A 21,313-nucleotide genomic window follows, 5' to 3' on the forward strand; every position below is an offset into this window, starting at 1 on the left:
TTTTGCAAAGCGATCAAACTTTGCACTTAAATAAAAACCTGCTCAAGCACAACACACAGGCATGTGGCCTTTTTAATTTTCAACTTTCACACACTCACATGAAATGACTTCCTTTTCCTATTCTAAATACAAACAAATGTCACTCTTGCCATGCATGATCATTCCCATTATATATCCATTTAAATGACACTCCAAACATAATTCTGAATATAAAAAAAGACTAAAATGCCCTTAGGCTTTCTTGTGGGTGTTACAATTTTGGTCTACTAAATATAATGATTCATATTTAGATTAAATGGATTTAGTCTAGTGTCTGCCTTAATGGATTTGAAGATTATTATGTGAGGTTTAGATTTAGTGTCTACCTTAATGGATTCTCAATGTGCATGGATTGGCATTTGTAATATTGATTAAACAATATACTAGACTAACCAACAACTGGTCACATATTCAAGTGGTTATTGACATCTATTAGTATGTCTATCAAAGATATTAGTTTCTGTGCTCAAAAGTGATGAATCATTTGTTAATCTATCATAGTCTTCACACATGCCTTGATATAACCAATCACAACATTTTTGGCAATATTCTCTCAAGCACTACGTTGGATTGCTGTCAAATCATATCAATCATTATACAATATGGTCCAGTGATCTAAAGTCGAAGAATCATATATATCATTATTTGATATAAGGATGTATTCCATAGGCATTAGAGCAACCATCCATGTGAAATTCTCTAGGTGGTTTAGTCCAATAGACACGTTTACACAACATGTACCCATATATTGCAACAAGTTGTCTGCAAACAATTTTGATACGTGAGATTTGTTATCACCTTTCATTGAGACCATTAACACTACAATAGTTCAAGATAATATCAAGACTAAGAATGTTTCTAAAATGACCACTTTATGTAAACACAAAATCCTCGCGATCAATTGATAAACATTAATCCTTTTGATACGGTTTTACCATTCTAAGGATATTTATTTTTTTTAAATATTATAGATAAACAATGTTATAAAATGTTTATGGATATGACTTATTCATAGATCGTTATTGTTAAGAGGATTAGTTTTAGAGCACTAACTCTAACATCAAAAATATGGATAAGTTTCCTATTATCATGATTCTATCTTCCTAAAATTCAATAACAACCAACAAAGTACATTTACTCTACCTTATATTTTGGAAATTACTACTACGCTATTACTCATAATTATTGTATTTATTTAAAGGAAATTCCCTCAATATAAAGAGGAATGATGAGAGATACAAAAGAGAAGGAAGGCAAGCTAAGCTCTTATTATCCTTTTTGTAAGCTATTTTAGTTATATCAATACATACACCCGGGATATAGGCCCATATAGTTTTCTGACCGAGCTACATAGAAAACCATCAGTGTTATCACTCTTTATGTTAACTTTTCATATTGTGACACTCAAATCTCATTAGTTTGAAGCACTTCTCGTTAGTATAATTTTCAACATCAACATGAATATTTCGAGTAACCAATCAACTTGCATGCTCACCAAAACTGTTGCTCTTACCGGAACTACTCAGAATCAAGTTGATTGATAAAAGTGTGTTATTAACAGAAACAAAAATTATATTTATTTTCTTAGAGTTTTTTAAATAAGTATCATCCAAATGATAATTAACCTACTATATATGTCTACAAGTTGATTTCATTAAATTAGGTGATTAAACTAGGTAACTAACCAATTAAGTTGTGAAAACGAAACAAGATAAGTACCTACAAATCAAGCAAACTTTAAAGCCACTCAAAATTCAATTAATCCAAAATATAGCCGTCGATTTTCCCGAATGGACCATATCTCTTTATCATAAATATTTCAACTCTCGTGTGCAATTTATGACCAGTAGATTTCTTTAGAACTTGCAATTATAATTTTTGCGGTAGTCCCTACAGGAGAAGGTTCGAGGCGTGGTGGGTTTAAGAGCTTTAATAAGCTGTTCGATTGCTTGTTTCAGTCCGTCACAGAGACTTGAGAATAATAAACTCATCCATCGACGTGGGACTGAGAGCAAGTTATGGATAAGCAGAAAACTGAGGCCTTTCTGAGGCTTTGTTCAATTTTAATCTTTGTGTTGGCGGGATGCTTAGTTCGATTCGATACTCAAACCAAGTTCATAATCTTTTCTAAGAGAAAAATTACGTTCAAGGATTTGAATGCTCTCCAGTAAGCTCTCTCTCTCTCTCTCTCTAGCTCTTTAATTAATCTTTTTATGAATTTTAATTTCTCGTTAATTACCATAAATTACAATGGTTTAATTTTTTGTATAATGTGATATTAGAGCTTTGGTTTATGCTGCTTTCGGGGCTGCGGGATATAATCTTCTTCAATTGAGTAGATGCACTTTCTTTATAATTTGCTTTCATGGAAATTTGTCAAAGAGTTCTTACAGATATCTTGCTTGGATTTGTTACTTGTTGGACCAGGTATTTCCCTTGACATATATGTTGTATGATTTTTTTTTAAATTTGCAAATTAAATTGGTCAAACATGATTTTCTTCTAATTCTGTATTTTGCAGTATAAATAATTTCCTATTATTTTCTGGGAATATATTCACAGAAGTCCGATTTGGGTCGTTTTTTCTCACATATCAAAAATTATAATAAAAAATATTTTTCCCTGATTACAAAAACTTATTATTTTAATTTCGTTGGATTAAATTGTATTTTTTATAAGACAAAATAAAAATTTTTTTTTTTCAATTTTTTATCAAATTTTTTGCATTAGATAGGGATAAAATTAACAGTGATCATCTTTTGAATAAAATGTTCACTTTATTATAACATTAGGGTTTGCAAATCACTTGTTGAATAAACCTCTAAATTTAATTGCACTTGCATCAAACTTTAAGAGTGTTTATGTTTTAAAGCCGATAAAACACATACAAAATTTTAGGTTCAGATATTCGATCGTATTTTGTTAAAAAATTTAAACCCCTAGTTGATTGAGCATTGGCTAATGCAAAAGACAATTACTTTGTAACATTGAACACAACAATAGTCTAAATAATTTTTTTAATATTAGCCGACGATAATAATAATTAATTAACAACGAGGTTCCTATTTTAGACGTTATTAAGTAAGATGATTAATAATTAAGTTATGGGTTTTGTATATAATTGCTTTCTAGCTAGTATATTTTCTTCCTCAATTGGTGAAATAGTAGAAGGATTGAAATGATGCATGAAGTAGTGAAAAAATAAATGAAAAGGAAATTGGTTCATGTATAGTTGGTGAAGAATTAAGAGCCTCCCCAAGTATACATTCATTATTGTACCTTCTGGTAGGTATGGGGGCTGATTTTATGGAGAATTAAGAGCCTCCAACTTGAAGCATTCATTTTGAAACAAACTAATCACCGTACGTAGACGAGTACGACTACATGCAGGCATTTCATATAATTGATGTCTTGATCTCTACAATGAAACTTTGATTATTGAATAAGTGTAAAGTAAAATATTTTACCTAGCATTAATATGTATTTTAATGTCAAAATGTGTTAAAAAGCTGATGTTGATGTGCTTAATATATAAATGAAACAGTTAGTGGTTTACCTTACATTTGCGACCAACTCAACAGCAATTGAGCAATCAATGCTAGTAGTAACAGGGATGAAGGAATATCAGTGGGCAAAATGGTGCTACAAATACACAAGATTCTGCTTCCAGATCGGGGGAGCCATTTTCTGTTCCTATGTTGCTTGTTGTCTTATGGCTTTTACAACCTTCCTCTCTGCCTTCAATTTGTTTCGGCTCTATTCCCCCAACAAGTTCCTCTGCTTAAAAAACGCATGAGGCTCTTTTTATTTGTATTTGAATATTGTATGAGTTAAGAGTCTCATTAATAAGACATCTAATGTCACAGTCCTTAGTTGGAGCTTGATGGGTCTATTTCTACTCATTTAATTCTGTGACCAATTTGTTCAACACTGATGTTAAACTGGGGAAGAGCTTGGCAAATGGAGGCCCGCCCAAGCCCTTTGGAGACACATCGTGGCCTGGACCAGGCCCTATGTCGGGGATAGTGGACCAGGCCCAGGCCGAAACCCTTGTGTCCATATTTTTTTATATTAATTTTTTTATTAATTTACAATTATAAATTTTATTATACTTCTTACGCTTATTTTAATTTTATTAATATTATAACACATCTAAAATACTTACTTTTTAAATTTTAAAATGCAAAAAACCCATTGTGTCTTTTCTCTATCTCACCGCCGCTTTTCTCTCCATCAAAATCAAAAGCAAAAGCAAATAATTTAAAAAAACAAAGAGAAAGTGAGCGTGGCTTTGAAAAACAAAGTTACATGCATTTGCGAAAAAGATAACCCTTGTGGGATAAGGACTGAAAAAAAAGAAGAGCACTTGAAAGTATGATTTGTGGTCCTTGCTGAACCACCTTTGGTTTTACAGGCATTCTTCTTTTTATGGGTCCTTCATTGACACGGTAGGAGACCAGGCTAGGCCCCCATTTTTAGCATAGCTCCCAAAGGCACGATTCACTGTTATAGCGGACAGTACAAAAAATTAAAATATAAAAAATTATAAATTTTTGATTTATCAATAACTAAATTTAAAAAATTATGTTTTCTAATAAAAAAAAACATCGAAAGAAAATTATAGTGTAATGAGAAATAAAACCTAGACCTATTTATAAAAAAAAAGTTAAGTTTTTAAAATCACCCTCATTTATATGGAATAACCAAAACTTTAGATTTAATTAAAACGTGATTCTTGAATCTTTATTTATAATGGGTGAAAAAATTTATTAGAGAGTATTTTTCCAATATAAGACAATTTTTGTAAGAGTATAAAGTGCAAAAGTGTCTCACATTGAAAAGATACACCTCAACAACTTCCTTAACTTATTATATATAAAGGGTAAGTATTAAGTTTAAATCAAATTTTAATTTTAATTGTGCATATAAGTGAGATTGATTATAAGAACTCAATTCACTAATTATAAATAAGGGTATTTTCTTTCTAATTACGATTCAATTTCCTAACATGTTTCCTTTTATTAGAAAACATAATTTTAAAAAATTATTTTATTAATAATATTAATAGATCGACCTATTAAAAACTCACGAATTGACCTGTTAAAGACACATTATAATGCAGATCATGTCACAGGCCTTAGATTTTTTTTTACTAGTCCCATGTGGCCCATAGGTACAATGGATTGTGTTGAAACTACTCTAACACGAGTCATTGTCATCTCTAGTCCTTAATCCGAAAAAAGTTATTTTATTAGTTTGTTTTAGCCACCATATAGGATCATAATAATAATAATAATACTTCTCTACGAGGGATTAATGACTCTGAACAATTGTTGAGTTAATTTAGGTTTGATAGAAGTACAATTGAAGAGTTTAATCACGTTTGCAAGAGTGTGGTTTGAGAAATTGACTCAATAAAATCAATCTTCATTTTCATATTCAAATTTCATTCTTAAAACCACTAAAATAGATTTCATTTACCGTCATTTAAAATCATTCAAAAATTTCAATATTTTTTTTGCAACCAATTAGAGAATGAAGCGAGCTTAAGACCTGAGAATGGATGGACTCAGGCTGAATTTAACAATTGGCATCTTAAAAGTTAAATCATTCAAATTAGTTGACAAGGAAAAGGAGGCCAAGGAAGGAGAAGTTAAAGTGAAGTTTTTGACGTGGTTGTCGCTGCTGTTGAGACATGAAGAGAAGAGGCTCGAGCAATGGAGGAATAAGATGATAGGGTGGAGGATGTGAACTTGTTTAATAAATTGTTAAGATTCATTAATTTAATATTATTATGACGATATTTTAGTCTTTTTTTCCTTTCTTTGTCTTAAAAAATATTGAGATTTTCTAATAGAATTTTACATCATGTAAAATTTTGTCGTTTTGCAATTTTAACTATAGTAAGTTATTGTTTTAGGCCAAATAAGTTTTTTGCACCCAAGGTATAGTGGAATTGCCAGCACATACCCATCAATTTTCAAAATCCAAACACTCGCCCATCATCCAACTTCTATTAGAAATTTTTGTTATAGTTAAGGATAAAACTATCATTTTACTAGTAATATTAAAAAAAAATTATAATTTTATCTTATTTTTTCTTAAATTTTGTAAACTAGCAATTTCATTTTATTTTTAAAATTTTTCTTGTTTTAAAAAGTAGTTCCCCCTTTCCCAAATCCCTAGGTTTCTTCCTTCCTTCCTAGTGATGGTGGTAGCTAAGATGAGATGACGACAAGAGTTTTTTCATCTCCACCGACGAAGAAGTCTCTTTGTCAATGGAGACGAATCATTGACAAAGAGACGTCTCTTCGTCAATGAAGATGAAGAGATATTTGTCGCAATCTCACCTCAATTGCCATCATCGTCGAAGAGGGAGGGAAGAAACCTAGAGATTTTTTTTTGAGGGGGGGCCGAAGCTACTTTTCAAAATTAGAAAAGTTTTAAAAATATGGTGAAATTATCAGTTTTCAAAACATAAAAGAAAAATAGAGTAAAATTATAATTTTTTTAATATTACTGCTAAAATAACGGTTTTACTCTGAACTCTAATAAAAAATGGCTCCATTTTTATCTACATCTTCTTTAAATGTTTTCAACAAGAGTATTGTTATTCGATTCTGGTAAGTCCCATTATTAATTGTTTAAAATTTTAAAATATATATATTGTATATACAAAATTAATAATGTATAAATACCTCTTCACAAGTTTCTCTAGATTTGAAACTTTTTAAATATGGTGGACTGATCAAAGAAAAAAAGCCAGAAAGTTTATTCCCGTCCAAGGTTTAGTCTAATGACCATTCTCACCCATTAATTTTGAAGAATTTAAATACTCATTTACAATCCAATTCTATTAATATATTCAGTTAGTTTAAAGGTAAATGACTAATTTACTCCCTTTTTTTATTTATTACTACAGTTAATTTTATTCTCCTTAAACTTCTCAACTCAAAATTAATTTTTTTATAAAATAAAAAAGTTAATATTATAATTATTTAATATTAGATAGAAGAAAAATTTGTTCTGTGCCAACAATACAATCATTTAAGGGAGTTACCGTGTGGTAATTGGGAGGGTGTTTAAAATAAATGAAGAGATAATCTTGAAATTAAGCATTTAAACTTGATAGGAATTAATATGTAAATTAATTTAATCATTGGATGGGAATAAACCTAGGTTTTCACATTATTTATATTTTTTTTATCTTGTAGCCTTTTGTTGAATTCTGTATACATGCGCTCAGGAATAAAGACAAGGCCAAAAGACTTACTCCCACCCAAGATATAGTGAAATCTTAACTCTCATCCTCTAACTTTTAAAAATCTAAATACCAACCCACAACCAAATTTTCACTAAAAATTTCAGTTAAGGTTAAGGGTGAAACTGTTATTTAGCAAAAAATTAAAGTTTCATCACATTTTACTCCCCCATATTTAAAAACTTATATTTTTCCCCCAACCCAATGTTTGAAATGTGACAAAAAAAACTCTCCTAAGGTTTGTTCCTTTTTCTTCGACGTCGATTTCTCCTTCTTCGGTTGTCGACCATCCTTCTTTCCCTTTTTATCTCTCTTTTGATCTCTCCCTTGCCTCTCCGACCGTCTTTGTTTGAGATTGATCTTCATCAAGACGAAGACATATTGTCTTCATCTCTTAGATGAAGATCGATCGCCTTCATTTGAGACGAAAATGATTTCGTTTTCGTCTCCAATCGAAGACAGTCAAAGAGGCATAGGAGAGAGACCGAAGGAGAGATAAAGGGGGAAAGGAGGACGACCGATGGCTAGGGAAGGAGAAATGGTGTCGAAGTAAGAGGAACAAACCTTAGGGGGGTTTTTGTCATCTTTCAAACCTTGGGTTAGGGGAAAATGTAAGTTTTTAAATATGAGAGAGGAAAATGTGATGAAACTTTAATTTTTTGCTAAATGACAGTTTACCCCTAACCTTAACTAAAATTTTTAACAAAAATTTGATTATAAATAAGTGTTTGGATTTTTAAAAGTTAAAAGATAGGAGTTTGAAATTTCACTATACCTTGGGTGCAAATAAGTCCTTTAGCCTAAAGACAAACACCTTCTATGCATAAGTTTAAGCAACACAACAAAACACTCTCCATGATCCAAGAATCTCCCAATCACAAACAACCCCAACAACAACACTTCAATATAATCTAAACACAAACATATTTTCCCTCTATTATATCTCATTTCGACCAGTGTCTTTCTGAATCGTGCTTTTTAGATGAATCTACTAAAAGAGAACTCAAAAAAGATTATTGCTAGGGAAGATGATTAATATCCAAAAGGATGCAACCTTGCATCATATATATACCCAGTTGTTCAACTAAAAATTCTTTTACCTAAGGTTAGCCCAAAACAAAGATATGGATAAAGATATATAGATATTTCAATATTTTAACCAATTGTGGCTTAAGATTATTGAAGATATATAAGAAAAAATACAAATGCTTCTGGTTTGACTATAATCACCAGAACCTCTAGCTTGAAGTCTCCTCTACCCAACTAAAGATGTTTTCTTGCAAGCTTGTGAAGAAAACAATCCCACCAACATTTGAGTGGGAATAAGTATTTTGATATATTAAACATGAATCTAAGTGTAACACCCTCTTTAGTTATATACCTCTATCTAAATTATATACCCAAAGTGATGCATTCCTCTAAACTTAAAAGAAAAAAAAAAAACACATGTGCAACAACGATTAAATAAATACATGAAATAATAAATGCATTGCAATCTTTATAAATAATCACAACCCCCAAGAGTGAAGTTTATTACTTAACAAATCCAAGTGTGCATGATGAAATCTAATACATAAATGTGCATAAACAAATTCCATTACACAAATGAAATCCATAGCAAAATGATAAAAATGCCCTTGTCCATCATCAAATGTCCTGGGCTGAACCACTGCTCCTACTACCACCCTATTGTTCCATGAATCTACTTACAAAATCACAAAGGAACACGATAAATGAAATACACTCAGTGAATAGGTAAGCATATAATATTGTACAATAAACCTATCCCAAATGTCCCACAATTATCAGTAATATAGTATTTCAAATGTTTTTCTAACATCCTAGATGCTCATCCAACTATCTCGACACTTTGTGCTAATTTCCATTATTAGTGTCATTCTCGATTACTGATTCCCAAGATGCAAAATAACATCCTCGATGTTTGGTGAAAGCACATGACATCATTGATGTCAACTATACAATGTACTTTATACACATGTTGACTAGGCTTAGGGCTAAGGTTACATAGACGATCACACAAATTAACCTTGTTGCTTTTACTACCACACTATATACAGCTCAATGGCTACATCACACTGTACACAACTCGATGAGACATCATGCTGCACACAACGTAGTGAGAAGTCACATTGCACTTAGTTTAGTGATAAATCCACATTGCACTAAGTTTGGTGGTATGCACACCGCACACAACCTAGTGGTAAGAATCTCATAGTGCACCGTAGATACTTTCGATTTGAAATTGCTTTGGTCGAGGTCTATGTTCGTTGTTCATATAGTCAAACACTCTTATAATGGTTCCCATTAATAATAGCCTTTGTTAGGACATTTCTTCTTATTTTTCTCTTAATTACCCTCATTGGGGACGTGCACAGTTCGGTTTGGTGCGGTTTGAGAGCTTTTTCAAATCAAACTAAAAAAACAATTTGAAAATTTTTAAAACCAAACCAAACCAAACTAAAAAAATTCTGTTTGATCCAATTTAGATTACAGTTTAAACTATAATTATTAATATCATATAATACATAATATGTATCATACGATACGATATGATACAATACGATACAAATAGAAAATGATACATACCATAAGGTTTACTTGCAACCTTGTGATAAATTTCACTCTTTAAATATATATATATATATATATATATATATATATATATATATATATATATATATTAAAAAATCTAATTGAAAGAACTAAACTCTGCAACTAATTACACTACATGCAAATTTTCTTGAAACCAAAACATAAAACTTCGAACTGTTGCCATCCCGGTAAGCAAAATTAATAAAATCATCACTTTAAAACAAATAACAACGATCATAACATAAAACATCTTATAACTAATAAAAAACTCCTACCAGTAATCCAAGAAACAACTAAATTAACACGTATGAAATCAAAACATAAAAGTCCAAAGTTTTTGTTTAAGAAAAAATATTACTCATTTTATTATGAAGAAATATACACAGATTAATATAATAAAAAGGTTAAAACAATTAAGAATGAATTTATACACACACATAACACCAAAAGTTGTTAAAATGCTCGTGTCAATAATCTAAAAGCAACAAAACTCACCAACAAAATTAAGGCATATTCACATTTACTTAGAAGTTGAAACAAAAATATAAACTTTTAAAATCATAGTAAGCAAATATACTTCAGTTAAAGAAAAATATTACTCATAAAAAGTTCATACACAGAAATTTAATAGAGTCAAAAGAGTATGATTTCAATATATATATATATATATATATATATATATATATATATATATATATATATATATATATATATATATATATATATAAAATATGGTTTACGGTTTGGTTTAACTTATAAATCGCTCAAATCACAACCCAAACTGAAAAAACGGTTTGAAAAATTTCTAACCCAAATTAAATCATTTTACAAATCAAACCAAACTAAACTGTAAGTTTTTAACAATTTATTTCAATTTAACTATTTGAACCAAATTATGTACACCCCTAACCCCTACTTAAGGAGTAAAATAGTCATTCCAATAGCCACATGCAATATTCCCATATTTTAAATCCCAAAATTTCATTTTCCCCAAAAATAGATGGGGGTGTGTCTCCTACATACGATGGGGTTCTCTCTCCTAAGACACCCATTCCCACATCACATAAGGGGAGAATTTTCCCCAATTCCACACAGTCGTGTCTCACATGACACACAAGCGTGTGTCATCATTTTCCAAAATTCTAAGTTTGTCCAATTTGCATTTTCCAGCTACCAAATCCAATATCAAGTACTTCAAACAGTATTTTTTCCAATTACTTATTAGGCCAACAACACATTTTTAATAAACTAACCTCCAAACATGTTGTTAAAATCCACTGATTACCACAACAAACATACAAGGTTCAAAACACATAACATACCATTAACACTTCGCCATCCAATTCTGTCTGTTCACATTTTCGAATTCAATAATTATATCATCCCACCATTCTCTAACCATTATACAACACTCAATCACTACAACATCATTAAAAAATCATTCAACCAAAAATCATCAAGATTTCGATTAAAACGTGCTCATACTCTTAAATATATTCAATTAATCATCTACTTCATGTGATAATTCAATTAAAACAGAATCAAGCATATATATACCTATATAAATTAAAAATCATCAAGAGGACTTCTAGCAAACTTAAGATAGAAACTCAATTAGGAATTCACGCCACTTACCTATCTTCTGCATTAGCAAAATCTTTGCATGGCAAGGACATTCCTAAACAACTTCTAATGGCCTCCCCTTGGCTAAGTCTCCCTTTGACTCACTCTCATGACCCTCAGCTTTCTGAAATATTTGTATGAATGTGTGCCAAAACACATTTGAATTTGTTTTTATTTTCATAGTAATTAGTGATGCACGTGCGTATATTGTTCATACAGGGTCTTCTATGTTGTTACACCATTATGATAGTTTTTGAAATCCTTGCAGAACTACTTCTTATCCAAAAATTCAAATGTGTTGGCAATGCATAGATGTGTACTGTTCATTCACGATCATGCATGTCTTCCAAACTTAACCAAATTACACACAATGCATAGGAAAATACCATTTGTCCCTTGTCACAACACACACGAGCATATGGCAACCCCACAATAATGTGCATCATAGATTCATATACACAAGTTCTTAAACACAAATGGATGTAAACAAGGTATAAAGACCAAAATACTCTTGGGTATACCTATAGTTGTTACAATGAGATTGTGGGAATAATTGTTTTTGGCTATTAAATATATAATATAAAATTTTTAATACAATATAAAAAGTCTTTTTTATCCTTATTTTTAACAGTTTAGACTAACAATAATAGTTGACGGATAAATATTTAGATTTTTTAAACTTAGCGTGTGAGAGTTTGACAATGAACTAAACCTTGAGTAGGAATAAGTCTTTTGGCTTAAAAGATTTTGTAAGAGTTTCTTAAAAATTCTATATAGTTTAGGTGATAAAATAGGTCATTTTTGATTGGCCAAAAGACTTATTTCCACCCAAAGTTTGGTGCATTCCTAAACTTCCACTCCGTAAGTTTTGAAAACTCAAATATCTACCTATTTGTTAAATTTTGCAGTTAGTGTCAAGGATAAAAATGTTATTTATTGATTTTATTTAAAAAAAGAAAAAGTTATCCCATTTTCCTACCTTAGTTTTGAAAACTAATAATTTTTCTCTAATTTAGTTTTAAAAAGTTACCATTTCACCTTCACCATCTAGAGTTCTCATATGTTAAGATTAACAACGCCCCCTCAAAATTCAAAACATTACATTTACACTCCAAAAAAATGCATTCTTTCTTTTCAGTAACCATTCTTCTCTATGATTCTCTTCGATGCTTCATCAACCCTACCACTGGCAATCTCTCTTCCTCCTCAATGGTTTTCTAACACGAAAACCACTCATTGTTTTTTTATTAGACAACATTGCACAAATTCGTGCAATTCGTCACACAACGTCATTTGACCAATGGGCGGTTTCTACACTAGAAAACCATTGGAGAGGGAGAGAGGTTGTCGATGGTGGGGTTAATGATGTGCTAGAATAAATCACTGGAAAAAAAGATCGTCAGAAAAAGAGAATGTTTTTTTTACGGGGGTGTAAGTGTAATGTTTTAAACTTTGATAGAGACGGTTGTTAACCCTATAATATGGAAACCTTAAATAGCAGGGTAAAAAATTAACTTTTTAAAACTAAGATAGAGAAAAATTATTAATTTTTAAAACTAAGATTAGAAAAAGAGATTGAATTTTTCTTTCTTTAAACAAAATCAATAAATGATGTTTTGACCCCTGATATTAACTACACAATTTAACAGATAAATAAGTATTTAAGTTTTTAAAACTTATTGGCTAAATGTTTGGGAATGCAATAAACCTTGGGTGGGATTACGTTTTCTAGCCTAACAAATACTTGGGCAGTATAACCCAGGCCCACCTTTATCGTGCAACCTGCAGGTTGCATCAACCCGTTTCCTCTTTCAAGTCGGTATTTTTATTTTAACTTAAGAATAAACCATTGAAACAAAGTTCATATTATTTTTCTCTTTATATGATTTTATATGGTGATTTGTATATATAAGTTTACGTTTAACAAATTGGTTTGATGGATGTTTTTTAAATTACTGGCTGTTATTGACACTGGAAGTGTTAGAACGGGAAGGAATTATTCAAATAGAAAGTAATTTCACAAGTTCAATTTTGCAGATCAATTAGAAAACCATCATTTATAAAGTAAGAGAACTTAATATTTGATTGAACATTACCCTACAAAATAACATGTGTTGATCGAGAAACAATAGCAGAATCATGGAATCCCTTGGCACAAATTTTGGAAAAATATGCTTGTCAAAGTTTTATCTTAACCTTGTATATGGTCAACTTAATGGCGTTTTGTATATTATGTTTTTTTTTTTTTTCGAAAAATTTGTGCATACGAGCTTTTGAAGTGCAAAGAAAAAAAAAAATTGATTCAGAGGTAGATAACAATGATTTGATTAATTTATAAATTGATTTTTTAAATACATTAACTATTTACGGGACTTACACTAAATTTTATTAAAACTTAAAATAACACCATTCTTCAACAGCTGCTGGTACAAATGACACTGTAAAAGGGTAAATAGCATTTTTCTCACCCAAGATTTGATTTAAAAATCTTTTTCACTTCTAAGTGGCATAGATATTATTTTTTAATCCAAAATTAAACTATATTTAAAAATAAAACATAGACACAAAATAATAATTTTATCTTCTATTAATTTAAAAAATTAAAAAAAACAATAATTTTCTATTGGACCCAAACTTTTTAAAATTGATAATTTTAACTCTAAAATAGTATAAAAATTTACAAAATAATATGTAAAATCTTTTCAAACCTCTGTATATTTTGAAACTATTATATAGCCCTAATAGTTATAATATGACATTGACACTCATAATTTATTATATTTATTTAATACTTTGAGAGTTTAATTGTAATTTTTGAAACTATTAGAGATAAATTAATATTTATAAAATTTTTAAAAGACCCCTAAACTTTTTTAAATTTCTAATAACCTTTTATATTTTAAAAATTATAGTTTACCCCTTAAATATACGAATATATGATAAAAACATTATTATCTATAGTGCAGAGGAAGAAGGGAGGAGGGTAAAAGAAAAAAAAAAGAATCTTCTTATATAATATGAATATTTAAAAAATTATTTTTAATTTTTGTTAATTTAGATTTTATATCATTTCTTAATACTATTGTTTAATTAATAAAATTTAATTTTAAATAAAAATATTATTTATATTTAAGTTTAGATAAAAAAATATTATTTATTCCAATTTAGATTAAAAAAAGTATTTTAAAATCATACCAGGGAAAATTGTAATTCACACACACTACTATAAAAGGCCATCGGGATACAGGACCTTAGCTTAATATGGGCTCAAGTCAAAATAAGTTTTCTACATTTATGAGCTGAATTGGGCCCTTTTGTGGCAAAATTGGGCTGCCTACAGGCCAATTTAGCGGTGTTGTTCTCTTCTATTTCATCTTTTACCAAAATACATTAAAGCACAGAACTGCTTTATGTAAATTAGGAACCTATAAAATGGAATTTCCCAAACAGGAGAAATGTAGAATACACGCCATGTGAAGTATATATAAATGAATGTTCATGAAACAAAAACAAAAAAACATTATCTTCACGAAAGCACATGGGATGAAGAGAAGAAGACATAGGTTTATCCAAATTTAAGATCAGATTAATTATAACATATGTATATGCAACTACTGTGAACCCTCCTTGAGAAGACACACAAGTTTTAATTAATTAAAACTGTCCTTACACTAAAGCATTCCTCAATAATTGAATAATTAACAATGTTATGTTCTTTTTTCAGAAATAAGATTTTACATAAACATAAAATCTTTATCATGCATTTCTTTGTCGTTGAGATACATATATCATCATCAGACCAATATTTTGCCTATATGTTTTGTTCTTATATATGATATGCTTTAAGTTGCATCTCTCTTTTTGACAAAGTAAAGCAAAATATATTGATAGGATGTTAAATAGGTTGACATCGAAAATCACTTGATAAAGTTCACAAATCTATAGCAAATTTGTCCCCTTAAAATAGAGATGAAAGTTCAGTTAACAAAACTGGGTCTTAAACCAATCCATCTTTGAATAAGAAAAAAGATTATTAGAATCCTCGTAATCGAAGATGAAGATAAATATATTATCAATTCATCTCTTTCCCAACTCATTCCTTTCTCGATTCGTTTCATCCCTTGTATATTTTTGAAACTCTTATAAATTATGTTACTTTTAAAAGTGTTAAATTTTTACAAATATGACTTGACATCGATATATATTTTATATTATTTTTTTAGCAAAGATTAAAAAGAGAAAATGTGAAAAATTTCCCCTATATGGAGATAAGGAGAGATTTTCGTTACAATGAGAGACATGATGAAAACAAAAAAGAGTTATTTTTTATCTGTACTAGACCCATTGTAATTGGCCAACTCTACTCTTACTCTTAATGACGAATTAAGGGTGGTTTAAATTTATTGTGAATGGAAAAGACTAGATTCTTTGTATTCAAAGACGGAGATAAATATATTTTGATCCATCTTTTTTTTAACGTATTTCTTCTTTGGTTCATCTCATTTTTTATGTATTTTTTAAATATTTAAATATTATATTATCTTTAAAAACATTAAATTTTTATAAGTATGATTTGACGATTATAAGTATTTTATATTATTTTTGCAAGTAAGAGTGAAAAGAGAGTGTAAAAAATTTTTCTTATAGAACAAGGAGAAAAAATTTTTCTATAAAAAGAAAATTGAATGGGAATAAAAAAATATATTTTTTATTAGAAAAAAAAGATAAAGATTAAGATATCTGACTTATTATTTATTTAATTGTCATCGTCATACCTACTCTTCCTTTTATCGAAGAATTAAGTTTATTGATTGGGTGGCTTTAATTTATTGTGAAGGTGGGGTGAGAAGTAATATTTTTGTCGTAAACATTAACCAGTTGAAAGGACGTTGATTGGGTCCCCAACACCAAGAGGCATAAATTACGTCTAAAATTGGGTAATCTTTGTGTCATTTCTTAAACATCTCCGGCTTTGATTCCAATAGGCATCAAATCAGGAGAAAACAATATATAACACCGTAACTTAAAAGGGTCTTGCTGAAGTGAAACATTAGGGTTATCATTTTGACTTTCTCACCAAGAATATTTTATATAAATCCGCTAACGTTTTGCTTTAATAACTTTTTGTGAAACTATTAAAGATAATTTTATTGATAAAAAATTGAAAACAAAGAATTTTATTAATTACTAAGCTCATCATGGACTAGTTTCTTTTATTTTTTCCTTTTTTTTTTCTAATACAATTCTTTAAGAATCATTAGGTATTTATAGTCCTAAAAGAAGATGTAGAAAAACTAATACAATGAGGAAACTTATATAAACGAGATTAAAAACCTATATATATCTTTGTATTCTTAGAGAACGTTAATATTGGCCCCAAAAAAAAAAAAAAAAAACAGTTAAGAAAATAAATAAGTCTTAAAAAATCTAAAATCATCAACTTAAAATTTTTCTTCCGCTGCAAAATTTCATACAATTTTAATTCCTGGATAACTTAAATAACCTCTCTGTTAAGGTAATCGTTAGATTGTTATCTTAAAGTATAAGACTTGGGCTATCATAAACGTCTCATGTGAAAGCTATCTCCAACATAAAGCCGTATAATACACATTAGCTTGATTTTAATCAAGGGGATTGATAAGTTAATATCTCTAAGTGCACATCAGAGAAAACTTATTTTACAACTTCTTTCTTTTAACATGCAAAGCGATGTGCCTGTCAAATCTGGATTGCCAAAGTTAGTTGACAATAAAGTAGTCAAATATACAGTAAACAGAACTCAGTGTGGTCCATTAATCAAAATAATTAATATATACTGATGAAAGTTCCCAGTCAATAAGATTGCACCACTTGACTCTTACTAAATGATACCATTAATTTCTTGATCAAATTTTCAAAATTTTCTTCATCAAGGTCCGACAGACTTTGATTTATTGGAATTAAAGTTTAATTTTAATTTATAAAGAAAATGATATGGAACAAGTGGTTGAGTAATTTGATTGATCAACATTGATAATGACAAACGAGATATAAATTAATGCATAAAATATATGGACCACAAGATTACTGTCCTGGGTTAAAGACTAGATCATCTCACAGCTATGCACCACGATGGTGAATTTTATGTATGGCTAAGTTTAACAAAAAGATTAGATACAACAAGTTAACGATTTCACATTTGTTTTCCATCTTCAGAAAATGGCTTTTACTTATATTTATGTAAAAAGCTTAGAAGATTGATTGATTAGAAAATTAATCCATGTTCAATCTATGATGAAAATTTGATCAATTAAAAAGCGATGTAGATATAGATTTAGATAAAAATAATAATAAAACTAAAAATAGAGAGTCGATATTAAATAAATCAAAATAAAAATTAGACAACTGGTTAAAGTTGGAATGACATCACCTTCTGTCAAAATATCTATCAAATTAAAATTGCATCATTATTGTTGGTAATTATATTTTAGAAGCAATAACATAATTCCAAATTGATCGTCTATTTATTTCTAAATATTGTTAACTGTTTTTTTTCTTTGTGGGCTAACCTTAACTATAATTTTGATTTAATAAAACTTGTTAATTACATAATTCAATTACAATTTATTGATGAGTTTAACCTATCAATAAAAATAAGTAATACTTTTAAAAAATTATGATTTAGGTAGATAATATTAATGTGGGTCTTATAATTTACTGGATCTTTAATAGTTCTAATAATCTATTATATATTAGAGATATTCATCTCCGAAACTTAAATGAAATAGTTTTACTTATTGAAAAATGTTATTTTAGGAAAGTTTCAAGAGAATAATACATGTCACTGGCAACTTTACGAATTCAAAATGCATGATGTTTCAGGTATTTCTATAATTATAAGTTTTCAAATTTGTATTTTATAATCAATGCATAGATCATTTGAATTAGAATTGAATGTTTTTACTTTGATCATATTAAATCTTACAAATATACCTTCATGTTATATGCGACAGGAAATTATATAAGCATTTGGTGCAAGCATGGAGGGTTTCCAGCAATCCAATGATCAACAAAATCGGTATAACAATAAATTTTGTAAGTCAATAGGTCAGGAGGAAATATTTTAGTCAAATATGCTGCCATAATAATGTTTATTTTATTTCAAATTTTGTCCAAGAATTTGTATAAGGGTGTTAGAATCGCCAATAAAAGAAGGAAACAATGGCAAGAAACCAATCTTTGATATTAATTTTCAGTTCGATTTTCTGATTTTCTTTTTTTTTTTTTTCTTGGACATCTGAGATATAAATATGTTGACGAAAAACAATTAGTTATATAGATTGTTTCAATTTATAAACAAATTACAAGAATATACTAAATGATAGTGCATTATCCTTCATTTGTATTATAAAACCAATTTGGTTTCCTAATTACAGATCTACCTATTTTATATATATTTCTAAATGATTTACAGAAGTTAGATCACTAGAAAATTCAAAAAAAAAAATGTGAAACAAATTAAAAAAAGCATAAAATTAATATGTCGTCGCTTAGGTTCATGATTCCATAAGACTTATAGATCAAAGTCTTAACACTTGAAATATCTTGTCACAACAGACAGTGAAGTTCATGTATAACTACAGTGAACTGAACAATTTGAAGACATAGAACATCAATCAATATCAATTTTCCACTATCATATTTCGTTGACTGTTGCGGGGCTTGTGAAAAGATGAAACAAAATTTATATTTCTATGAAATTTTTCAATATAAACGAGTAAAAAAATTGAAATATATACAGGGCCAATTTAATCAAGGAATGGATCTTGTTAAACGATTTGGATAAGCTTAAGCCAACAAAAGCTTTGATTTTATTATATGATAATGAAGTCCAGTAATTATAAATTTAACTTATTTATAGTGCAAATCCCTAACCAAAGAAACCCTAATTATGATAGACTGAAACTTGATCTTAGCATAAGTTTGTTCAGGATAATGACAATAGACCTGATAAGTTTATTAAATTAATTAATTATTAAGAACCCACCTGGTGAATTTAAGTATTTAAAAACTAAAACATCCAGCAAAATAAATTAATTAATTCCTGATTAAACAATACTCCAGAAGAATTAAGTGTACATTTAATTTCTTGTCTCCTCATTTATACTCTATCATGTACTAGGCCTTAAACAGGCCAGAGCTCTTCAACTTCACCCAATGCAAAATGTAATACAGTTTACAAGCAGAAATTGATACGTTGAAGAAATTTAGCTGATAATAATTAAAGATTTATACACCTCTTAATCAGAACCAAAAAAAAAAAAATTCCTTGAGCTCGTTCTAAGAACTTGTTCTTCGATCAATAAATAATCAACTTGGGTTATACATCACTCTCGTTTTTTTTTTTTTCTCTTAATTAAAACAATATATGCATATGAGATACTTCATCAGTTAATTAATCATAGAAATGAAAATACAATTTCAAATAGAATATTTAAGCGCCACTGATCACAGCCTTAATGATAAGTCAAGCGGGCTAAGCTCGTCTTGAGCATTTTCAGCTCTATAGTTCATGGACCAAGAACTCACCGCGTCTCTTGAACTATAATTCATCTCTCCACCAAAACTTGCAACATGACCCTGATGATGTTGAAACCCGGCTACCGGCGGCTGATGAACACGTAGAACGTGGCTTGAACCGTTGATGCCGGACCCAGATAGCCTTGGGTTGGACCCTCCATGAGCCCTAACAGCTGAGCTCAACTCCCGGCTTTTTTTCGCCAATGTTCGTTCAAGCTTGTGGGCATTCTGGTGACCCCCAAGAGCCTGTGAACTATAGAACTTTCTTTGGCAATAGTTGCAAGAGAAGACTCGCGGCTCGGCTGGACTCTGAGGTGATGAAGAAGAAGAAGAAGATGGTTCAAGAACAAGTTCGAGGTTGAGTTGATTGTTTGGAAGACTCAAATGAAGAGAAGTACTGGGTGGAAAATCCATAGCTAAAAGAGAGAGAGAGAGAGAAAGAGAAAGAGAAAGAGAAGAAATTAATCAAAGCTATAAGAATGGGAAAGGACAAGTGTACGAGAGAAGACAGGATATAGCAGCAGTGAATGCAAGTGAAATGAGAGACTGAACTAAAGGTTTAATAGCAAAAACGAAAGACAGAGGAAGAGTTTTGTTGGGAACTCGAAGCACCAAAGGTTAATTTATCTAGCAGCTTGAGGTTCAATTCACCGTTTCTGCAGCAACAAAAAATAGAGAGTGAAAAAATTATAAGAGAAAGAGAAAGTGAAGAAGAAGAAAGAGAGACATGTAGTTGCAAAGATCAATGGGGAATCGAACGGTTGCCGCCCCCATTAATGGCAGCATTCGACTCACTTGTCGGTCCATGGAAAATAATTCCACCATATTTTATGTATATACGCACAAAATTTAACTTGATTTATCTGATCATTTCATTAATTTATTTTATCTAATCTATATATGTAATTCTGGAGTCTATTTCATGGGGTCTAATCAAACTTTAGTTTAGCCTTAGTCTCTCTTTTTCTTTAAGAGTAATTAGTTGAGAACATGCTCAAATCAATTTGCCAATCTAAGAAATAAATAATAAACAAGATAAGCCATCTTGACTCGACTAAACATGCATCATGATAATGTATATTTGCCACAAAATAATCGTATGGTTCACTGAACAACCGTACAAAGACTAAAATATAGTCTCTCTACAGTGCACCCACTTTGTACACATTTGCTTCAACTATCTCATGTTCCCAGACCGTACTCCAAAAATAATCTGAC

The 21,313-nt window shown here is 29.8% G+C and overlaps 2 protein-coding genes across 2 annotated transcripts; one reads left to right on the forward strand and one right to left on the reverse strand.

Annotated features, from left to right (window-relative positions):
• Positions 1 to 1,902: 1,902 nt before the first annotated feature.
• On the forward strand, positions 1,903 to 3,917 carry LOC123194391 (CASP-like protein 2C1). The gene is made up of 3 exons (XM_044607580.1): positions 1,903 to 2,206; positions 2,322 to 2,466; positions 3,584 to 3,917. The coding sequence occupies exons 1-3, from the start codon at positions 2,058 to 2,060 to the stop codon at positions 3,833 to 3,835; spliced, it is 546 nt and encodes a 181-aa protein (XP_044463515.1). The 5' UTR covers positions 1,903 to 2,057; the 3' UTR covers positions 3,836 to 3,917.
• Positions 3,918 to 19,756: 15,839 nt separating this feature from the next.
• Positions 19,757 to 20,889, reverse strand: LOC123194360 (zinc finger protein 2-like). Its single transcript, XM_044607542.1, has one exon. The coding sequence runs from the start codon at positions 20,507 to 20,509 to the stop codon at positions 20,024 to 20,026; it is 486 nt and encodes a 161-aa protein (XP_044463477.1). The 5' UTR covers positions 20,510 to 20,889; the 3' UTR covers positions 19,757 to 20,023.
• Positions 20,890 to 21,313: the final 424 nt, after the last annotated feature.

The sequence above is a fragment of the Mangifera indica genome, chromosome 13 (assembly GCF_011075055.1).
Source record: "Mangifera indica cultivar Alphonso chromosome 13, CATAS_Mindica_2.1, whole genome shotgun sequence".
Classification (NCBI taxonomy): Eukaryota; Viridiplantae; Streptophyta; class Magnoliopsida; order Sapindales; family Anacardiaceae; genus Mangifera; species Mangifera indica.